Here is a 17,353-nt window from a genome sequence, read left to right as displayed (position 1 = left end):
TCAGCCACAACCGGCCGGGCCAACGGTTAGGGAATATGGGGGACTTGTAGTCCAGCAACTCTAGGTCTCGTCCCTCCCCATTTGCATGCAACAAGAGTGCTGGTGTGCATTAAACTTGCAGCTTTAAAACGCTTGCCCAGCTCCTGGCTGGATTGGGGTCGGAGGGAAGCGTTGCTGCTTCTGTTGCTGCCCAAGCAGCGGCTGATGCCGACACCAAAGCACAGCCGCCCTGCTCCTCCCCGCCGCTGGTTTCAAAGCGATCTGAATTTCGCCTTCCCAACGCAGCACGCGGGAACACCAGAGGCTGCACGCGTCTTTTTCCGGGTCAGCAGGAGCAGCGGGGACGTGATTGGCTGGCAGGAAAGAAGGCGGTTGCTAGGTAACCGCGTCAGGGCAGAACCTTGGGGAACGAGGCGGAGCCGGCGAGGCGGCGGCGATGCTGGTGGCAGGCAAGGGAGGCGCCTCCTGCCGATTGGATGAAGGCGCCTTTGCGGGGCTTGGGGGGCGTCAGTTGACTTGGGAGGGCGTATAGTGTGGCAGGCTGTCCTCTTCTGCTCCCTGTAAACAGTCTGAGGAGCTCCTGTGCAGAGCAGGGGCAAGGATGCCTTGTCCAGCCTAGCCCCTGGTCCTGTCTCTTTTGTGGGAATCCCAAAAGCAAAGGAAGAATTTGACATGAAGGCTCCTCTTGTAGCACTGGTTTTGATGCCCTTCTGGGTCACAGTGCATAGTAGGTATCTGCCATTATCCTTGTTTTTATTGTTTTATTTAAACACAAAAAAACAAAAAAAAAAACCTTAATTAACACGTTCTTTACAAAGAACTTTTTTAAAAAGGCAGTTGCTGATCACTAAGCATCTTACCTGGAGGGAGAAGGTGTGTCAACTTGACGAAAATATTGGGGGCAGGTAAGCCCTACCCCAAATAATCACATAATGCGGCACATGTACATGATTTGAATGGCAATGCCCATTAACTTGAGCGGTCCCCTCAAATATTTTATTAGGGGGGCTGAAGGGGCCCCTAGGAGTTGGCTCCTATAGGAAAAAGAATGGAGGTATTTCTTATTGAGCACCGATTCAGATGTTACACTTCTTCCCATTCATGCCCACATTTTATTTTGTTTTGTTTTGTTGCACAGATACCCCACTTTTCCTCCAAAGAGCTAAATGTTGTGTGCATTGCTCCCTCCCTCCCTCCCTCCCTGTTTTATTCTCACAACAACTCTGTGAGGTAGGTTAGACTGAGAGACTGTGACTGGCCCATGGTCACCCAAATGAGTTTCATGGCTGGAGTGAGGATTTGAACCCTGGTCGCCCAGGTCTTCATCCAACACTCTAACCACTACACCATGCTGGGGGGAAACCATGGAATTACCACCTGTACCGGTAATAATCACACATGCAGCTTTCATACTGTAATAGTGGAAATAGGTTTAGAAGTAGCATCACTGACTGTTTCGCTAGTCACTTCCTTCACTAGTATCCGAAGGGCCATCAGCCTATAAAACAGTAGAAGATATGGAAGGGCCAGGCTGTGAAACAATATGCCTTGCACAGTGTTGAGCAAGGGACTCCATTTCAGTATTAAATCTGGCCAGGACCTCATGATCTGAACCCAGATCAGCTATGATTGTAGACAAATTGGCAAGATTGCAAGGCAAATTCAATTGCACTTTGCCGCTAAAATGGCCAAAACAAGATGGCAGCCGTCCCAAATCAAGATGGTGCTCCCGCCAAAACACGACCAGCAGCGTCCACTGGAGAAGAGGTACAATGGCGGTCTCGTTGGAACCAATTAGGGGGAGGGGGGTATTCCCAAGACCGGAAAATCGCCCACTGACCCCTGAAATCAGATTCGAAGCAACCGCTATGAGAGGGGACTCTCCACTGTAAAAAGCCGGCTTGCTCTCGAAGCCCTGACGCCGCAACCGCAGCTATAAAAAGTGAGCCACTGCACACAGCCTTTTAGCCGGCACTGCAGCGGCGAGCTCCAGGGGCCAAAGCCCTTCGTAGGGTGGGAAGGGGGGCAGGACTGGAATAACCGTGACAGAATTAAAAGAATAAAAGGGAAAATGGGAAAGGTCAAGGAATAACGAAAACAGATCACTGTAATCATTGAAGGTAGAATGGTCTCTCTTTTGGCTCACAGTGGACACAATGCTGGTATTCTGATGCACTGACCAAGAGAGAAAGCTCAGGGTCATGTGCATTGGCATATACAGTATAGTCCCTTGATCCATTTTCGCTAGCGTCCCCATTGGTCAGAATGAACCCAGCATCAAGGGACCTACCAATAGGGTGTTGTGGCTGACCAATCGTACCCACCCACAACACAAGGGTTTGGTTACCAGGTCTCACTGCAACACGTGCCCTCTTTAAGGGAGGACCCGATTTGTGCTCTCTGATCAAACAAGTTGTGCAGTTTAAGCACTACAGACCTGCATTCAGTGGAGGGTTTGTTGTCTTGAAGCCCTATTACATGCACAGTCAAACTGATGTTCACACATGAGCTTCCATTTAATGACTACAGCAAGTCATTCTTCCAGCCTCATGTTTGAAAGTTGAATTCATCCCAATCTAATTGTGCAAATTATGATTCCCCATTTAAAGATGTACCTTAAAGGTAAAGGTAAAGGGACCCCTGACCATTCAAACCCTCAGAAATATGGCCAACACTGCTGCAGTAAAGGTTTAAGTGGCATGTGTTTTCACTGGAGACAAAGGCGTTACCTTGTGCCCTTGGCAAGGAGCTGTATTGGTGCCCCCTGTCCCTTGCACCCTTGGTGCCCTGCTAGGGAGGTGCCCAGAGGAGCCTGGGTGGGCTCCTAGCTACTCCAAGCCGGAGTGGAGACGCATGATGTTTGTGGCCCCCTGAGCCTGTGCCATTGGTGGGGGTCAACCTAGCCGCCCCTAGATATGCCCCTGATTGGAGAGTGACATAACATTTTATAGTTACAGGTAGGTAGCCGTGTTGGTCTGGATCGAAGTAAAATAAAAAAATTCCTTCAGTAGCACCTTAAAGACCAACTAAGTTTTTATTTTGGTATGAGCTTTCGTGTGCATGTACACTTCTTCAGATACAGTGAAATGGAAGTTTCCAGGCACTTATGTAGAGAAGGGGTGGGGAGGGGTGGGGATGGGGAGGGGGGATCACTCAGAAGGGTGGTGGAAATGGGTGATTGACTGACTGATAGCTGTTGATGACCAGAAACGACTGCAAATGGTTTTGCATGAAAAAGCAAGGGTGGAGATGGCTGAAGATCGCTTATCATGTATAATGAGATAAGAACCCGATATCTCTGTTCAAACCAGGTCCCTCCATGGTTTTGAGCTTGGTGATAAGTTGCAATTCAGCAACTTCTCTTTCCAGTCTATTTCTGAAATTCTTTTGTAGTAAGACAGCTACTTTGAGATCTTGTATAGAATGTCCTGGGAGATTGAAGTGTTCTCCTACTGGTTTTTCTGTCTTCTGGTTCCTGATGTCAGATTTATGTCCATTTATCCTTTGGCGTAGGGTTTGGCCTGTTTGTCCAATATAGAGAGCTGAAGGGCACTGTTGGCATTTGATGGCATACACAATGTTAGAGGATGAGCAATTAAATAGTCCTGAGATGGTATGTTGGATGTTGTTGGGGCCAGTAATGGTATTGTCTGGGTGTATGTGGCAGCAAAGTTGGCATCTGGGTTTATTGCAGGCTCTGGTACCAGTGTCCATGTTAAGTCTGGTGGTTGTATTATTGTGGGTGAGGAGTTGTTTAAGATTGGGTGGCTGTCTGTAGGCAATGAAAGGTCTTCCTCCCAGAGCTTGAGAAAGGGAGCTGTCATTGTCCAGGAGAGGCTGTAGATCTCTGATGATGCGTTGTACTGTTTTAACTTGGGAGCTGTATGTGATGACTAGTGGTGTTCTGTTATTTTCTTTTTGGGGTCTGTCTTGCAGCAGGTTCTCTCTAGGTATCTGTCTGGCTCTGTTGATCTGTTGTTTAACTTCATCAGGTGGATATTTTAGTTCTAAAAAGGTTTGCTGTAGATCTCTTAGGTGAGATTCTCTGTCTGTAGAGTTGGAACAGTTGCGGTTGTAACGTAAGGCCTGGCTGTATACGATGGATTGTTTGGTATGTTTGGGATGGTAGCTAGAAGCATGTAGATATGTTTGTCGGTCAGTTGGTTTTCTGTATAAGGTGGTGTCTATATGTCCATCCTGTATTTTTATAGTAGTGTCCAAAAAATGTATTTCTTGCATAGATTGGTTCATTGTTAGGTTGATGGTGGGGTGAAAGTCATTGAATGTCTGGTGGAAGGTTTCCAGGGTCTGTTGTCCATGTGTCCAGATAATAAAAATATCGTCAATGTATCGCAGGTACAGGAGAGGTTTGAGTGGGTAGGAGTTAAGGAAACGTTGTTCTAAATCTGCCATGAAGATGTTGGCATACTGTGGGGCCATGCGGGTGCCCATGGCTGTGCCGCTGATCTGGAGGAACAGGTCATCACCAGATTTGAAGTGGTTGTGGGTAAGGACAAAGTGGCAGAGTTTGGTAGCAAAGTCCGCTGTGGTTTTATCTGAAATGGTGTTCCTTATGGCTTGTAAACCATCATTGTGTGGGATGTTGGTGTATAGAGATTCCACATCCATAGTGGCTAGTATAGTATTGTTAGGAAGATTGTTCAAAGATTGTATTTTCCTCAGAAAATCTGTGGTGTCACGTACGTAGCTGGGAGCACTGATAGCATATGGTTTCAGAACAGAGTCCAGTTAAACTAGCTTCATAATTAAATCCCCAGAGGAGCAGCCACCTGAGAAGAGAATTCAAAAGCTAAAGGTCCTACTCCTTGCCCTACCACCTCTGATAAAGAGGGTTTAGTGTTGGCCCTCATCTGCAGATCTCAATATATTGCAGTTAGAAGAAACTATTGGCTCTCCTCTCCCTGAATTATTTATTTTACTTTCAAAATCAGTAGTAATATAGAAGTAGACTGGTGGTGAAAGGAATGCTGTACTTTACTGAGCACTCCTGTGGCACGTAATCCTAAATTAATTTTTTAAAATGTAAAGTTTTGTCTTCCTTCCAGCTATATTCTGCCATTCAAACATATTGATTCAATGTTTGAAGTGAAATTGAATTTTATCAGAAGCAGTTTTGCAATCCGCTATCCTGATGTTTACTAGTTCTTTTTGTACGTGCAATGAGGAATTTCCAGAATGGAGTGGACAGCCTCTTTCCTTTTCACCCTTTCATCCCTTGCTCATTAGATTTGTACAGGTATCACGCTACTGATGCAGGATTAGGCTTAGTGCCAAATCAGGGGTACCTTTACCTTTACCTTTTTAGTGCTAAGGAGGAAGTTGCTCCTGCTGCCCAACAGAAATAATAAACAATTAGAATACACGCTGCCTTAGTGCAACACCTCAGCGTTGCAGATAAGTGCCAATTATTTACGAGCCCACAAGAAAAAATGCTGCCTATCTAAATATAGGAAAAGGAATTAAAAATAATGAACAGTCTCTCTCACACACAAACACATGCACACACACAAACACAGGTAGCGAGATGGAAGGTAGAGGGAAGTCAGCCTTCTTTTTGACTTCTGTCTGACTGTAGATCTGTCTCACACCTTAAAATGCATAGTTCTGAAGAATAATTAAAATTATGTTCAGATGTTAATAACTATCCTCTGTAGCATGCGTCTAGTCTCACAATTTATAAGTAAATTGTAGAGCATTCAAAAACCTTTAGAATGCTAGAGTTGCCAAACAAATCTATAGTTTCTCCAAATCCAACAAGGAGGATTACTCTCCTGTTCCCAGACATTTAGAAGTGAACAGTGAGATAGCTAAAAAGGGAAACTACCGTATATTCTATTTTTATAATTTAGGGGGGAAACCTTACAGAGGTGAGCACAAATACTTAAGTCAGGGGAATGAGCTGACAAATATTCAGTGTCAGTTGTGACCATTAACAATCAAGGGATGCTATGTTTTCAGATAAAGCTGACTGAAAATAAATCTCTTATGCTCCTCTTGAAGGTTGCCATTTTGTGACTGACAGAGGCCCAGAGATTTTCAACAGTGGCCAAGCATGCAGAAATTCAGCAGGTGCAGCTTTCTGCTAGGGAAAGCTGCATCTGTTAGATTTCTGCCTATTGTGTAGCTATTACTACAGTTACAGTGTGTGGAAATCCTAATATTGGTTATCATAACATATTTTTAAAGTGATTGTTAACTGAAACTTTGATAAAGTCACAACCTTTGACCAGAGTTGTATGTTTTAGCATAAATGTCTGCATTTGTGCTCCTAATTAAGGCTGCAATCATACCTGGGAGCAAGTCCCAGTGAACTTACAGCTGCTTTTTTGTGCTGTTCAAGTGTGGCGTTTTTCATCTTTGCAATTAAAATACAAAGTTTCTTCAAAAGAAAGGGCTACTTCATTGTCACATTGTATATATTTTCTGCCTCTTCAGTCTAATTTGTATGATTTAATGATCAAATTGGTGTGCAGTACAGAAAATCCACTGGCCATGTAAAACTATTTCCTCCCCCTTAAAATATAATGCTTTTAAATAAGTTGTGCGGAAGCATCCACAGTATACCTTATTAACCAAAAAGTAAAGCAAAGCAAAGTGAGAACTGTTATATTCTGATGCCTGCATTTGATGGGTCTTGTATCTAGTTTTATATATTGGGTGTTTCATCTTCACGTTTGGTGACTGCATTTTGTACAGTCTTCCATTTCCCTGTGGAATCTGTTTCCTCAACTCTATGTCTACTACAGTCGCCCCCCCCCCCAAAAAAAAACCCACAGGCCATTTGATGCTGTCAGAATAATTTAGCCTGATGTAATTTTACTAGCTTTTCAGTCTACGTATTAAAATGCTAGGGAAAGGTTTCCATAATGATTAGAAAGTAGAGCTGACACCATGGATGGGAAACACATTCAGTTCAGTTTGCATTTAAAGGTGTACTTACCTACCCACACTAACTGAAACAATAGGGGAACTGAAACAAAGCCATTTGCAATGCAGTTCTCCAGCCAAGTTGAATGTACAAAAATGCATATACTACAGTAAAGTGTGCACACAAATGCATATTATATTGGGGGGAATTGCCTTGCAAATATCTCTATACAGTATGATGTAAAATTGCATTTGAATGTATTAAGAGAAATTTGCCCTAAAATGCTGGTGAATTTTCATCCACCACCACCACCCCACCCCACCCCACCCCAAAAAACCCCAATTGAAACCTTTTGTGGAAATGTGGCAAACAAAACTTGGAAATGTGAGAAATGGAAAGAAGCCAAAATCTACATACAGCCATACCTTGGAAGTCGAACAGCATAGTTCTTGAACGTTTTGGCTCCCGAACGATTGAAACCCAGAAGTGACTATTTTGGTTTTCGAACGTTCTTTTGGAAGCCGAACTTCCAATTGGCTGCAGGAGCTTCCTGCAGCCAATCAGAAGCTGCACTTTGGTTTTCAAACATTTTGGAAGTCGAACGGACTTCCGGAACAGATTCCATTCGACTTCCAAGGTCCGACTGTATTTGCTTCTTTCTAGGGAACAGCACCTGGAATATGCTCATCATGAATAAATTGGCTCCCTCTATGCAACTGACTGGTGTGGGAATTTCCATGAATGATGGGGCATGTCTGCCATTTTAGCCCATGTGCACTATATGTTTAAAGCAGTAGTATACCACTTTAAACAGTCACATCTTCCCCCAAAGAATCCTGGAAAGTGTAGTTTGTTAATAGAGTTGATAGGAGACTCCATAGCTGCCAAGTTATCCCTTTTTTTAAGGGATTTTCCCTTATGCTGAATAGGCTTCCTCGCGAGAAAAGGGAAAACTTGGCAGCTATGTAGGAGACCCCTATTCCTCTACTAGAGCTGCAATTCCTAGAGCTTCCTGTGAACAGGGATTGTTAAACCACTCCAGGAATTGTATCGGGGTGGGTGGGGATAGAGGTCTCCTAACAACTCTCAGCACCCTTAACAAACTTCAGTTCCTAGGATTTTTTGGGGGAAGACATGACAGTTCAAAGTGGTATGATGCTACTTTAAATGCAGACCTAGCCAGCATGAAAAATTGTCAAGAATGATAGGAGTCTAATAACCACATTGGCGCCTTGTGAACTGGAGGATTTTTTTAAAAAAAAAATCTGTATCTGAAACAATTACCGGTATTTCCTTGTAGTCATTGGCTGACATGGTAGTCTACACTGGCAGATTCTGCTTATTATCAGACTAGCAAAGCCTCTCTTTTCCAGCCTTTGACATTACTGGACATCTGTTTTTCACATTTTAAACATTTCAGTTAAAGGAGAGTCAATATCAGCATAGTAAGAGCTCTTAGGTTTTTTACTTGCTTGTTCATCTTGCTTACCAAACAGTGTTATTATCTTCTATAATAAGAGATCTGCTAGGATAAATGTGCAACACTTTGCTTGGACTAAATATTGCCTCAAGTTTACTACTGTGTGACACTGGTTCACTCTAACAAATAAATGTTAACCAGCTGGTTCACTTTAACTAATGCTAATCTTGTTCATTCATAAACCTTTGCATATTTGCTACCCTTAGGTAATTTCAAGTTCATTTTGTCTGCTTGGATAACTGCAAGAATCTGGAGAAATGGTTATATGGTCCCTAGAGCTTTATTATTCTAATTAAACTTGTCAGAGAAGTTATTTTAGGTCCACCAGATAACATAAAAATTAAGCTTCCAGACAAAAAAGAGTATTAATTTATAGCTGGTATGTTTGTTCATGTGAATGTCATTTTGCATTATACTGTATATGAAAGAAGTCTCTGCTGCTCAGTTTTGTTTCTAGTACAGCTGCACTTCACAGGGAAGTTAGAAACAAATATAGAAGCTAAGAGTTGAATATGTCAGGGGTTCCCAGATTGTGGTCCATGGACCACCAGTGGACCAAGGTCTCATTCAGGTAAACTGTGGTGTGTCTCTGGATTTGTGGTTGAAGACAGGAGGTGGTATAGCCATCCATTAAATACTCCTATTGATTTTTAGTGCTTTTTAGTGCTCCCTTTATTTCTTATATCATGCTTTATCTTATTGCAACCCAAGTCTATATTGAGAGAATGCAGAGCATTCTCAACCCAAGAGGGTCCTGCTCCTTTCATTTCTGCAGGCTTAGATTCATAGACCCTAAGTATTGTGTCTGACCCCCTCTGCAGCATGAAATGACAGCACACCTTGAGCTCTGCCCTCCCACTCCAGCTTGCAAAACTGTCCACTGCAAATCTGGAACTTCCCCACTTGCACTCTGGTGGAATAGTCAGTCTCTCACTCTCTCTTTTACTGATGTCTTCTCTCTTTGTGTCTTTTCTTAAGTCAGTGACTAAGTCATTCCACTGATTACCTCTTGATGGCTTCTCTGCCAGGCAGTTTCCTGGACAGGGAAAGCCAACTATTTGAAGTACTGTATAGCTTTCAGTTTAACCCTCCAAGCATTGATTAATTATAACTTTTATTAGACCCAGGAATTTACAGGGATCTGGCCCCTCACAAACTCATACCAATGCTATAATATGATGCATTTCCTTTCTTATTTAGGCAATGTACATCCCCATCCTATTTGCTGGTTTTCGATGTGTTTAGCAATAAGGGGGGGGGAACCATCTTGATAGTCCAATTAAACTTTTTTAAAGGGTTAGATCCTGACCTACTGTTCTGCAAATGGAAGGGCTCCTTTTGTTTGTGAACATTATTGAGATCCAATGAAGGCTCCACAATGGAGGAAGAGAAAGGGAAATAATTTCCAAGTATCTCCCCTTCTCCCTATTTCCCCTTCTCCCTGTAACCCCCAATACCACCTTCCATGTTTATCCAGAGGGTCCCTGTTGTTGTTGTTGTTGTTTAGTCGTTTAGTTGTGTCCGACTCCTTGTGACCCCATGGACCATAGCACGCCAGGCACTCCTGTCCTCCACCGCCTCCCGCAGTCTGGTCAAACTCATGTTTGTAGCCTCGAGAACACTGCCCAACCATCTCATCCTCTGTCGTCCCCTTCTCCTAGTGCCCTCAATCTTTCCCAGCATCAGGGTCTTTTCCAGGGAGTCTTCTCTTCTCATGAGGTGGCCAAAGTATTGGAGCCTCAGCTTCAGGATCTGTCTTGCCATCTCATTTTTGACCACATCCAACTTACCTTCATCCATGGTTCTTACATTCCAGGTTAGCATGTTGGAAGCCTTCCGACCTGAGGGGCTCATCTTCCAGCGTCATAACTTTTATATGCCCTGTTGTGTTTGTCCATGGAGTTTTCTTGGCAGGGATACTGGAGTGGCTTGCCAGTTCCTTCTCCAGGTGGATCACGTTTAGTCAAAACTCTCCACTATGACCTGTCCATCTTGGGTGGCCCTGCATGGCATAGCTCATAGCTTCTCTGAGTTATTCAAGCCCCTTCCCCACGACAAGGCATTGATCCATGAAGGGGCCAGAGGGTCCCACAACCCTCCAAAGCAGATTTTCAGGCAGCATAGAGGATTGCAGGAAGAAGCATGAAAAACGTATAGTTCCTTGCCCTGCTCCAATTAATTTTAATGTTCATTTTGGCACATACGATGCTCTACATTTTTGAAAGAGATCCTGAGCTTGAAACTGAACCCTTAATGACTCTTGCAGGTTACAAACTCGTCTACCGTCAATTTACATTGATTACTTTTTTGTAATATCTTATCCTTCAGTAGCCTTGAGTTAACGAATACCAGATAATCTCCTGGGCCTTTATTAGTTCTCATTCTATTATTTTTTATTCTTTCCTCTCTTTTTTAAATCTAAAGGAGGTTCAAGAAGGACCAGAATGTAACAAAATAATTTCTTTGTAAAAGTCCTGTCTCATTGTGGGTTTTGTTTTCCGTTTTTGTGTGTGTGTGTGTGTGGATCAAGATGGCTTCCTTTGTTTTTCTGTAAAATGTTCTTGTTTCTCTGTAACACGTTTTTGTGAAAAGTTGTACTCTATTTGATGTCTTTATTGTTTTCAGAATCAGAAGAAATTCTTGAGAAAAAGAGAGGAATTAACATTTCAAAAGAGGTAAATCACTACTGCCTTTTCAAAAACTGCTTTGTTTTTATATGAATTGCATTTTTATTGTGCTTCTTAAAGTATATTAAAATAAACAACAAATCACAGATTTTAGCACATGGCTCTTTTCTATATGAGACCAGTATAAAAAACATGAAGATTCATTCTACTATTGGGTAAATCACTAGAAAAGGAAAGAGAAAGTAAATAATTGAAAAGAGAATAGATATGTACTTGGAAATAACACATGCTAAGTAAGACAATTGTTGAAGTCAAGGGTATTGCCGCAAACTAGTAATAGATTGAATCATATGAAAATGTGTTTTGTACAGTGCACATGGCGAACTATCCATTCAGACAATGTTAAAATGCATTTGGTTGGATCCAGATTAGGAATGTAATCCTAATCCCCTTCCCCTTGACGGTTGAGTGGCCAAATTAGGATGACACATAGTTGCCTCTCTACCAGCCTCCACTAGCAGAGAGGAATACTGTTGGGAGTCTCTGCCATGGTGGAGGTCCCAGCTTTGCCTTAGCAAGTAGAAAGCTACGGCTGGCCATTCTCCCACCTGCAGTAGCAAGCAGAAAGCCACAAAATGAGGTGTTTTGTGGCACAACCCACAGTGGCTAGAATCTGCTGGATCCTAAGCTTTGTGGATCCCCCCCAAAGGATCATTTAAAATATCCACAGAAATGCGAAAGTAATTTTCTAAAGTAATTTTCTAAACTGCTGTTCAGTCCTCATAATTGTTTTTTTTAAAAAAAATCTTTTTAAGAAACTCCATGTAGAAGTAAGTATTTCAGCATCCCACAGGCTCTGTAATGCAATTCAAAATGTGTGGGTTCCTCGCCTCTATGAACTTTAAATTACAGTGGTCCCTCGACTTACGAAGTACTTGAGTTACGAATGAAAAAATGGCCGCACGCTTACGGTTTTTTTGACATCCGAAAGGAAAACCGTTGCAGTTTAGATGGGGCTTTCTCGACTTACGAATTTTAGATCCGGTTTACTCGACTTATGAATTTTTTCGTTTCCAATGCATTCCTATGGGAAACCGCTTTTTTCAACTTACAAACTTTTCGACCTACGAATGTGCATTCGGAACGGATTAAATTCGTGATGCGAGGGACCACTGTACATTACAGACAGAGGTGTATTTAGGGGAGCATGGCCAGTTCAGTCGCACTGGGTGTGGAGCTTCAGGGATGCTTCATGGTGTACCACAATGGAGTGAGGAGATAGAGGGGCGCCACTGAAATTTGAGACCCCAAGATCTACAACTGTTACAGAGCAAGTCCTCCTTGGGAACAATGGGAATTACTGGTCTGTTGCTCTCAGAGGGAAATGTGCAGCAGAAGCATGCATGCCTCCAGTACTCAGACCACCTGGTGGAGGCAGCCAGAATCCACGGACTGGAGATTCTAAAGTGGACTTCATTATCTGATCCACTTTATGATCTTCCCAGATTAGATCAAGTGAGTCCACTTTGGAATCCGACCTGAGGATCCCATCCCTACCTCCTAGCAATTCCAAGAGTTCTGAGTATTCACCTTGTGTCCACCAGTGTTGTGGCCCTTTTAATGTGGAATTTATGCCATATCAGATAAGGCATGTTCCAAGCATCTACTCTTTCAGATAACATGCTCCAGACATTTATTTACTCAAGCCTTTTCTGACTTAAATATTTAATTGCTGTCCACTGGTCATCTTCTGGTGTTGTACTGTGATCTTTGCTGTATTGTTTCTGGTGTACGTTTTAGATGTATTTTTGGTTTTCTATACCTTTTCAAATGTTTTATAATGTGAGTGGTTTATAAACCTTCTAAAATAACAATCATTATTTATATTATGTGGAAGAATGATGCCCACCCCTGTTTGTTTTTGCTGTTTTTATGTTGCTGTGCTAAACATACAAGTGAGCTCAGAGATTGCCGGTATTAGCTATGTTTCTCCATGCTACGAGATTTTTGTGTTTCCTTGTTAAGTTCTTGCTTCATTCCAAACGGTCACAATAACTTCTTTCTGCTGAGTGCTTCCTGCCTACTGCCTTCAGCAAAGTTGACTTTGACTTACACACACAGCCTAAGTGATAGATGATATAGCTGATGAATAGTTGTTTCTTATTCTCAATGCAAAATCCCTTCTAGGGAAAATAAAAGAAGCTGCTGCAAAATGAATCATTTCATGCAAATAAAAAACCATGACTGGGGATAAAAGTTGCCTCTGATGATTATGCTCAGGTTGATCAAATCAAATAACTGAAATACAATTTTGAGTGTGACTAGCTAGAGCTCATTTTAGAGCCGGAAATGAAGCGAAGCATGATTAAAAAACAATTGAATTTTGTTTCAAGTGAAAGAAGAGGCACTCAAGATGAGCACATTTTGCATATCATCCCTCAAGTGACATTATATAACATGCTCCACAGCAATGTGGGATGTGTGCAATGTCATCTGGGCAAAATTAAAAACCACTTAATTCTACTTAGTTATTTGTAAAGAAAGCGTAGTTCTGCAACAGCCATTTAAACAATTGTTTAAATCCTTACTGCGAAACTGCTCGGACCCAGGCCTATAAAGCATGGAACAAGCAGGAAATTACCCATGCTTTCTCGACATGGGACAAGCGGAAGTGTAGACAAGCCCTGTATGAGCAACTAAGCAGATTCTAGGACCTGACCAGACGATTTCTTTCAATTTTGTAGATAGATTACATATATAAATTCAATTGTTTTGCAGGAGACCCTGAACAAGAGTAAAAGATTAACAGTTCAAGATTTATTATCACAAGGTAATCATTTCAATTCAAAGCTTAAGTGTCTCCTACTCCCTCAAATTTTGTGTATATTCTTTCGGAGTGTTAGGCAAAATTTGAGCTGTAAAAGCTTTCTGAATGAGTTCTGTGGTACCTTGGTTTACGAACTTAATTTGTTCCCGAAGTCCATTCTTAAACCAAAGCATTCTTAAACCGATGCGCACTTTCCCTACTGAGGCCTCCTGCTGCCGGTGCCCTTCCACCGTTCGGCTTCCGTTCAGCTTCCGAGCCAAAGTTCGTTAACCGGAACACCTACTTCCGGTTTTGCGGAGTTCGTTCACCAAATAGTTCGTTAACAGGGCTGTTCATAGACCAAGGTACCACTGTAAAAATTTTTTTAATGTTTTCAATAGAAACAAATAATAAAATCTCCCTACCCAGTTTTCTCACTACTCTGCTGTAAAATCTCACTCAATTCAGAATTGGCAAAATGATAGCATAATGAGACAATGTTCTATCAGGGGTGCCAATAGGGATTTTTGTGTGCCCAGTACCCTGTATGTGGCTCGGGCCCTCTAAACCACTTGCAAAAAGAGAACACAGATTTGCATAAAATTTGCACATGCTTTGCATCACATGCAAATTTGTGCTCTCTTTCTCAGGTGGAGAGGAGGACTCAAAAATAAATCAGTAGACACACATGTAATAAAATGGCTGACAGAATCTGAACAGGGGAAGGTTTTCCTATATTTGTATTTATATACTGTACTAGAAATGTTTAACATGTTGAATGTATGCCACACAACTGTTGAAGGCACAAGAGCACAACTTTCCCCCCAGTGCCAGTCTTAAATGAATACATGCATCTTTTTCAAGGCCAGCCAAGAGCTAACAGCAGGGAGGGAATCTAATATGTATAAAATACTCTTACATCACAACTACATATCTACCTGAAAGTGAACCTTACTGAGTTCAGTGGAACTTAATTCCAGGTCAGCCTGCAATACTATACACACATACAGTATCTGGGAGTAAGTCCCAATGAATTTAGCAGGACTTACATCTGAGCAGACACATCTAGGATTGCACTGTTAGAATGTTAGCTGATAATCAACATCATAATATCATAATCTCAATGGGAATTTTCTTACTCTTAATTAAAATAAGGAATAGTATATTGTCATTTCACATAAGTTAAATAATAACCACCACAAAGAAAACCTCTTTGGAAGAAGCCCATGCTTTTTTTAAAAAAAAATGTCAATATTGATTTTCCACTGAAAAATAGGAATCCATGAAGATGCACTTGTCAACTTGACTGCAAGTTTTAAAAGAATGCAAAATGTGGCATGACTGGCTATTTTTGCTCATATCAGAAGAGCAAAACATTCAGGAGCAAAGAAGCGCTGACGAAACTGGGGAAACTAGGTCGGACAATGAAATGGTCAGCAAATTGTGAATTGATGCAAACTTTATCCAGAACTTTCTTTGACACTTTACAAATATCTAGTCCAACATTTCACTCCTCTCTCTAGCTGATATTTGTCCTACTGATGGAAAAAAAATACTGGGGAAGTTATGTGTATATGTCCCTCAGTGGAGTTAATAACAACAGCTTTGAGGAAAGGGGATTTAGATTAAGGAAACTGTAGGGGGTGAGGGTTGAACATTTTCTCTCCTGGGTGCCATGCTCTAATCAAAAAAAAATCAGAGCCTCTGCATGGCTGTTTTGTAATGAAAATAAAAAATGATGGGAGATCTCGCCACAAAATTCCTATGACTCATTTGATTTGGCTCCTAGAGTGATGGAGGAAGAGATGAGATTTCAGAGAGAATGATGAGAGCAGTGGGGCCAAAAAGAAAGGCTACGGCTTGTTAGGGAAAGAACCCAACATGTATGCTTTTGTGAAATATTGTGTACCTGTGTTGGAGGAAGAGGAAGGGTGTGTATCCAAGAGAGAGGGCCAATGAACTTTGAAAGCAGACAGGAGATGGGGTGAGAGCCATGGAAACAATTAGAAATCATCAAGGTTTGAGGATAGAAATGCCACGCATTGCTATGGCACAATGCACTCCTATTTAAACTTGTAATGGGTAGGTGGGTTAAGGCCCTAGCTCAGTCTAGTGCTTTCAGTGAAGGGGATTCATAAATGCTTAATGGGGCTTGGCAGTATAAACTATCTTTAGTAACTACATACTGTATTACATCAAATGCACTGCGCTTTAAAGGTGGCTCAATTCATGCGCAAATCTTATTTGAAACCTTATATTTAAATTCCACTCAAGCGTTCACTGGAATTCGAAAAACATAAATGTTGCTTATTACATGCACCCTATCAAAATAGCGCATGGTTTAAATCTAAATCTATGGCGATACATCATGGAGTTGCATCACAATGTTTTTCTGGTCACATTTCTAGTGGAAGAGGAGTTTGAAAGAAAGGACAAAGATCGTCAGTTTTATCAGAGAAACCTCAAAATACTGAAACATTCCAAAAACAAAGAAGATACAGAAAAGTAAGTGTAGGCTTAACAGTTTTGCTAACACAGTCCCAGAGAAGGCATAAATCAGTTTATGTGCAGGCCTGGCACATGGCTGGCGCAGTCTTTCTTGGTGACTTTAGAAGGATGGAGTAGGTACATGTGGCCATGCTTCTCCCTTTCCTATTAATTTGTATGGTTCCATTGCCAATGCAAGAGTGAGTTTTTCTTGTAGAGATTTGCAATGATAGGCTTATGAAGCGCACCTATGGAGGGGTCCTTTTATAATCAGGCATGTGTCAACCCACATCTGCCCCATGTAATGTTTGGTGAAATAAACCCATAATATTACATTGCCATTTTCTGTGTTTCCATGCAGCCTGCAAACATCAGCAAATGAATGGCACAATGGCAGGCCACCTTATCATGTCATGCTTCTTTGTACTAAACAGAACTAGTATTAAACAGGGAGGGGGGCAGCAAACTGTACTTAGGCTCTGCTTCGATCCCAATAGGCTTCCAAGGAAAATTACAGCTATGTTCAGTACTTTCTGATCTGTTTAAGCTGTACTCTTTTTCCTGATTTGAAATTTTCTATGGTGATGAAGGGGGTAAACTTCTAATGCAAAATTACAGCAGAATAAATTCCTGTTTTATGTATAGATGAGAAATTTCCATATCCGACGGACTAAATCTGAACTTTGTGTTTCCGAATCAGAGCCCTCCAGCTCGTTCTCAAAGCAGCAGAAATGGGAAACCAGAAAGCTATGGAGCAACTGGCATCTGACATGCTGTTTGGAAATAATGGTCCTCAAAATGTAGAAGCAGCTGTATCATTGTATGAGATTTTAGCTGAAGAAGGATCTCATAAAGGCCAGACGGTACGTGCTCTTTAATTAGCTAAAACTGTAAACAGGCGCTAGTCTACTTTAGAGTGCATAAATATTTGAAAAGGGGTAGGATGGTGTTTATGCTCAACCAAGAAATGTCAACAAGGTTGGGATATAAAGTTAATTATTTATTAAATTGCCTGATTTCAAGAGGGTAGGTGGTGTATTCACGAAACATCTTCTAAAATCCTT

The 17,353-nt window shown here is 41.7% G+C and overlaps 1 protein-coding gene across 5 annotated transcripts in view; it reads left to right on the top strand.

Moving 5' to 3' along the window:
- Positions 1-395: 395 nt before the first annotated feature.
- The window catches only part of SEL1L2 (SEL1L2 adaptor subunit of SYVN1 ubiquitin ligase), a 43,214-nt gene continuing 26,256 nt past the window's right edge, over positions 396-17,353 (top strand). For 3 of the 5 annotated variants that reach the window (XM_088667190.1, XM_088667189.1, XM_088667188.1), the window contains exons 1-5: positions 396-727; positions 10,995-11,044; positions 13,775-13,826; positions 16,211-16,307; positions 16,990-17,152. In XM_088667190.1, the coding sequence (XP_088523316.1) occupies positions 673-727; positions 10,995-11,044; positions 13,775-13,826; positions 16,211-16,307; positions 16,990-17,152 (417 nt within the window). In that variant the 5' untranslated portion in view covers positions 396-672. Of the gene's footprint in view, positions 728-10,994; positions 11,045-13,774; positions 13,827-15,078; positions 15,235-16,210; positions 16,308-16,989; positions 17,153-17,353 lie in introns of those variants that run through there. The other 2 variants (XM_088667191.1, XM_035110622.3) reach the window with 2 other exon arrangements.

This window comes from Zootoca vivipara, chromosome 3 (genome assembly GCF_965207765.1).
Source record: "Zootoca vivipara chromosome 3, rZooViv2.hap1.1, whole genome shotgun sequence".
NCBI lineage: Eukaryota > Metazoa > Chordata > Lepidosauria > Squamata > Lacertidae > Zootoca > Zootoca vivipara.
This window is presented reverse-complemented; position numbering and strand designations above follow the sequence as displayed.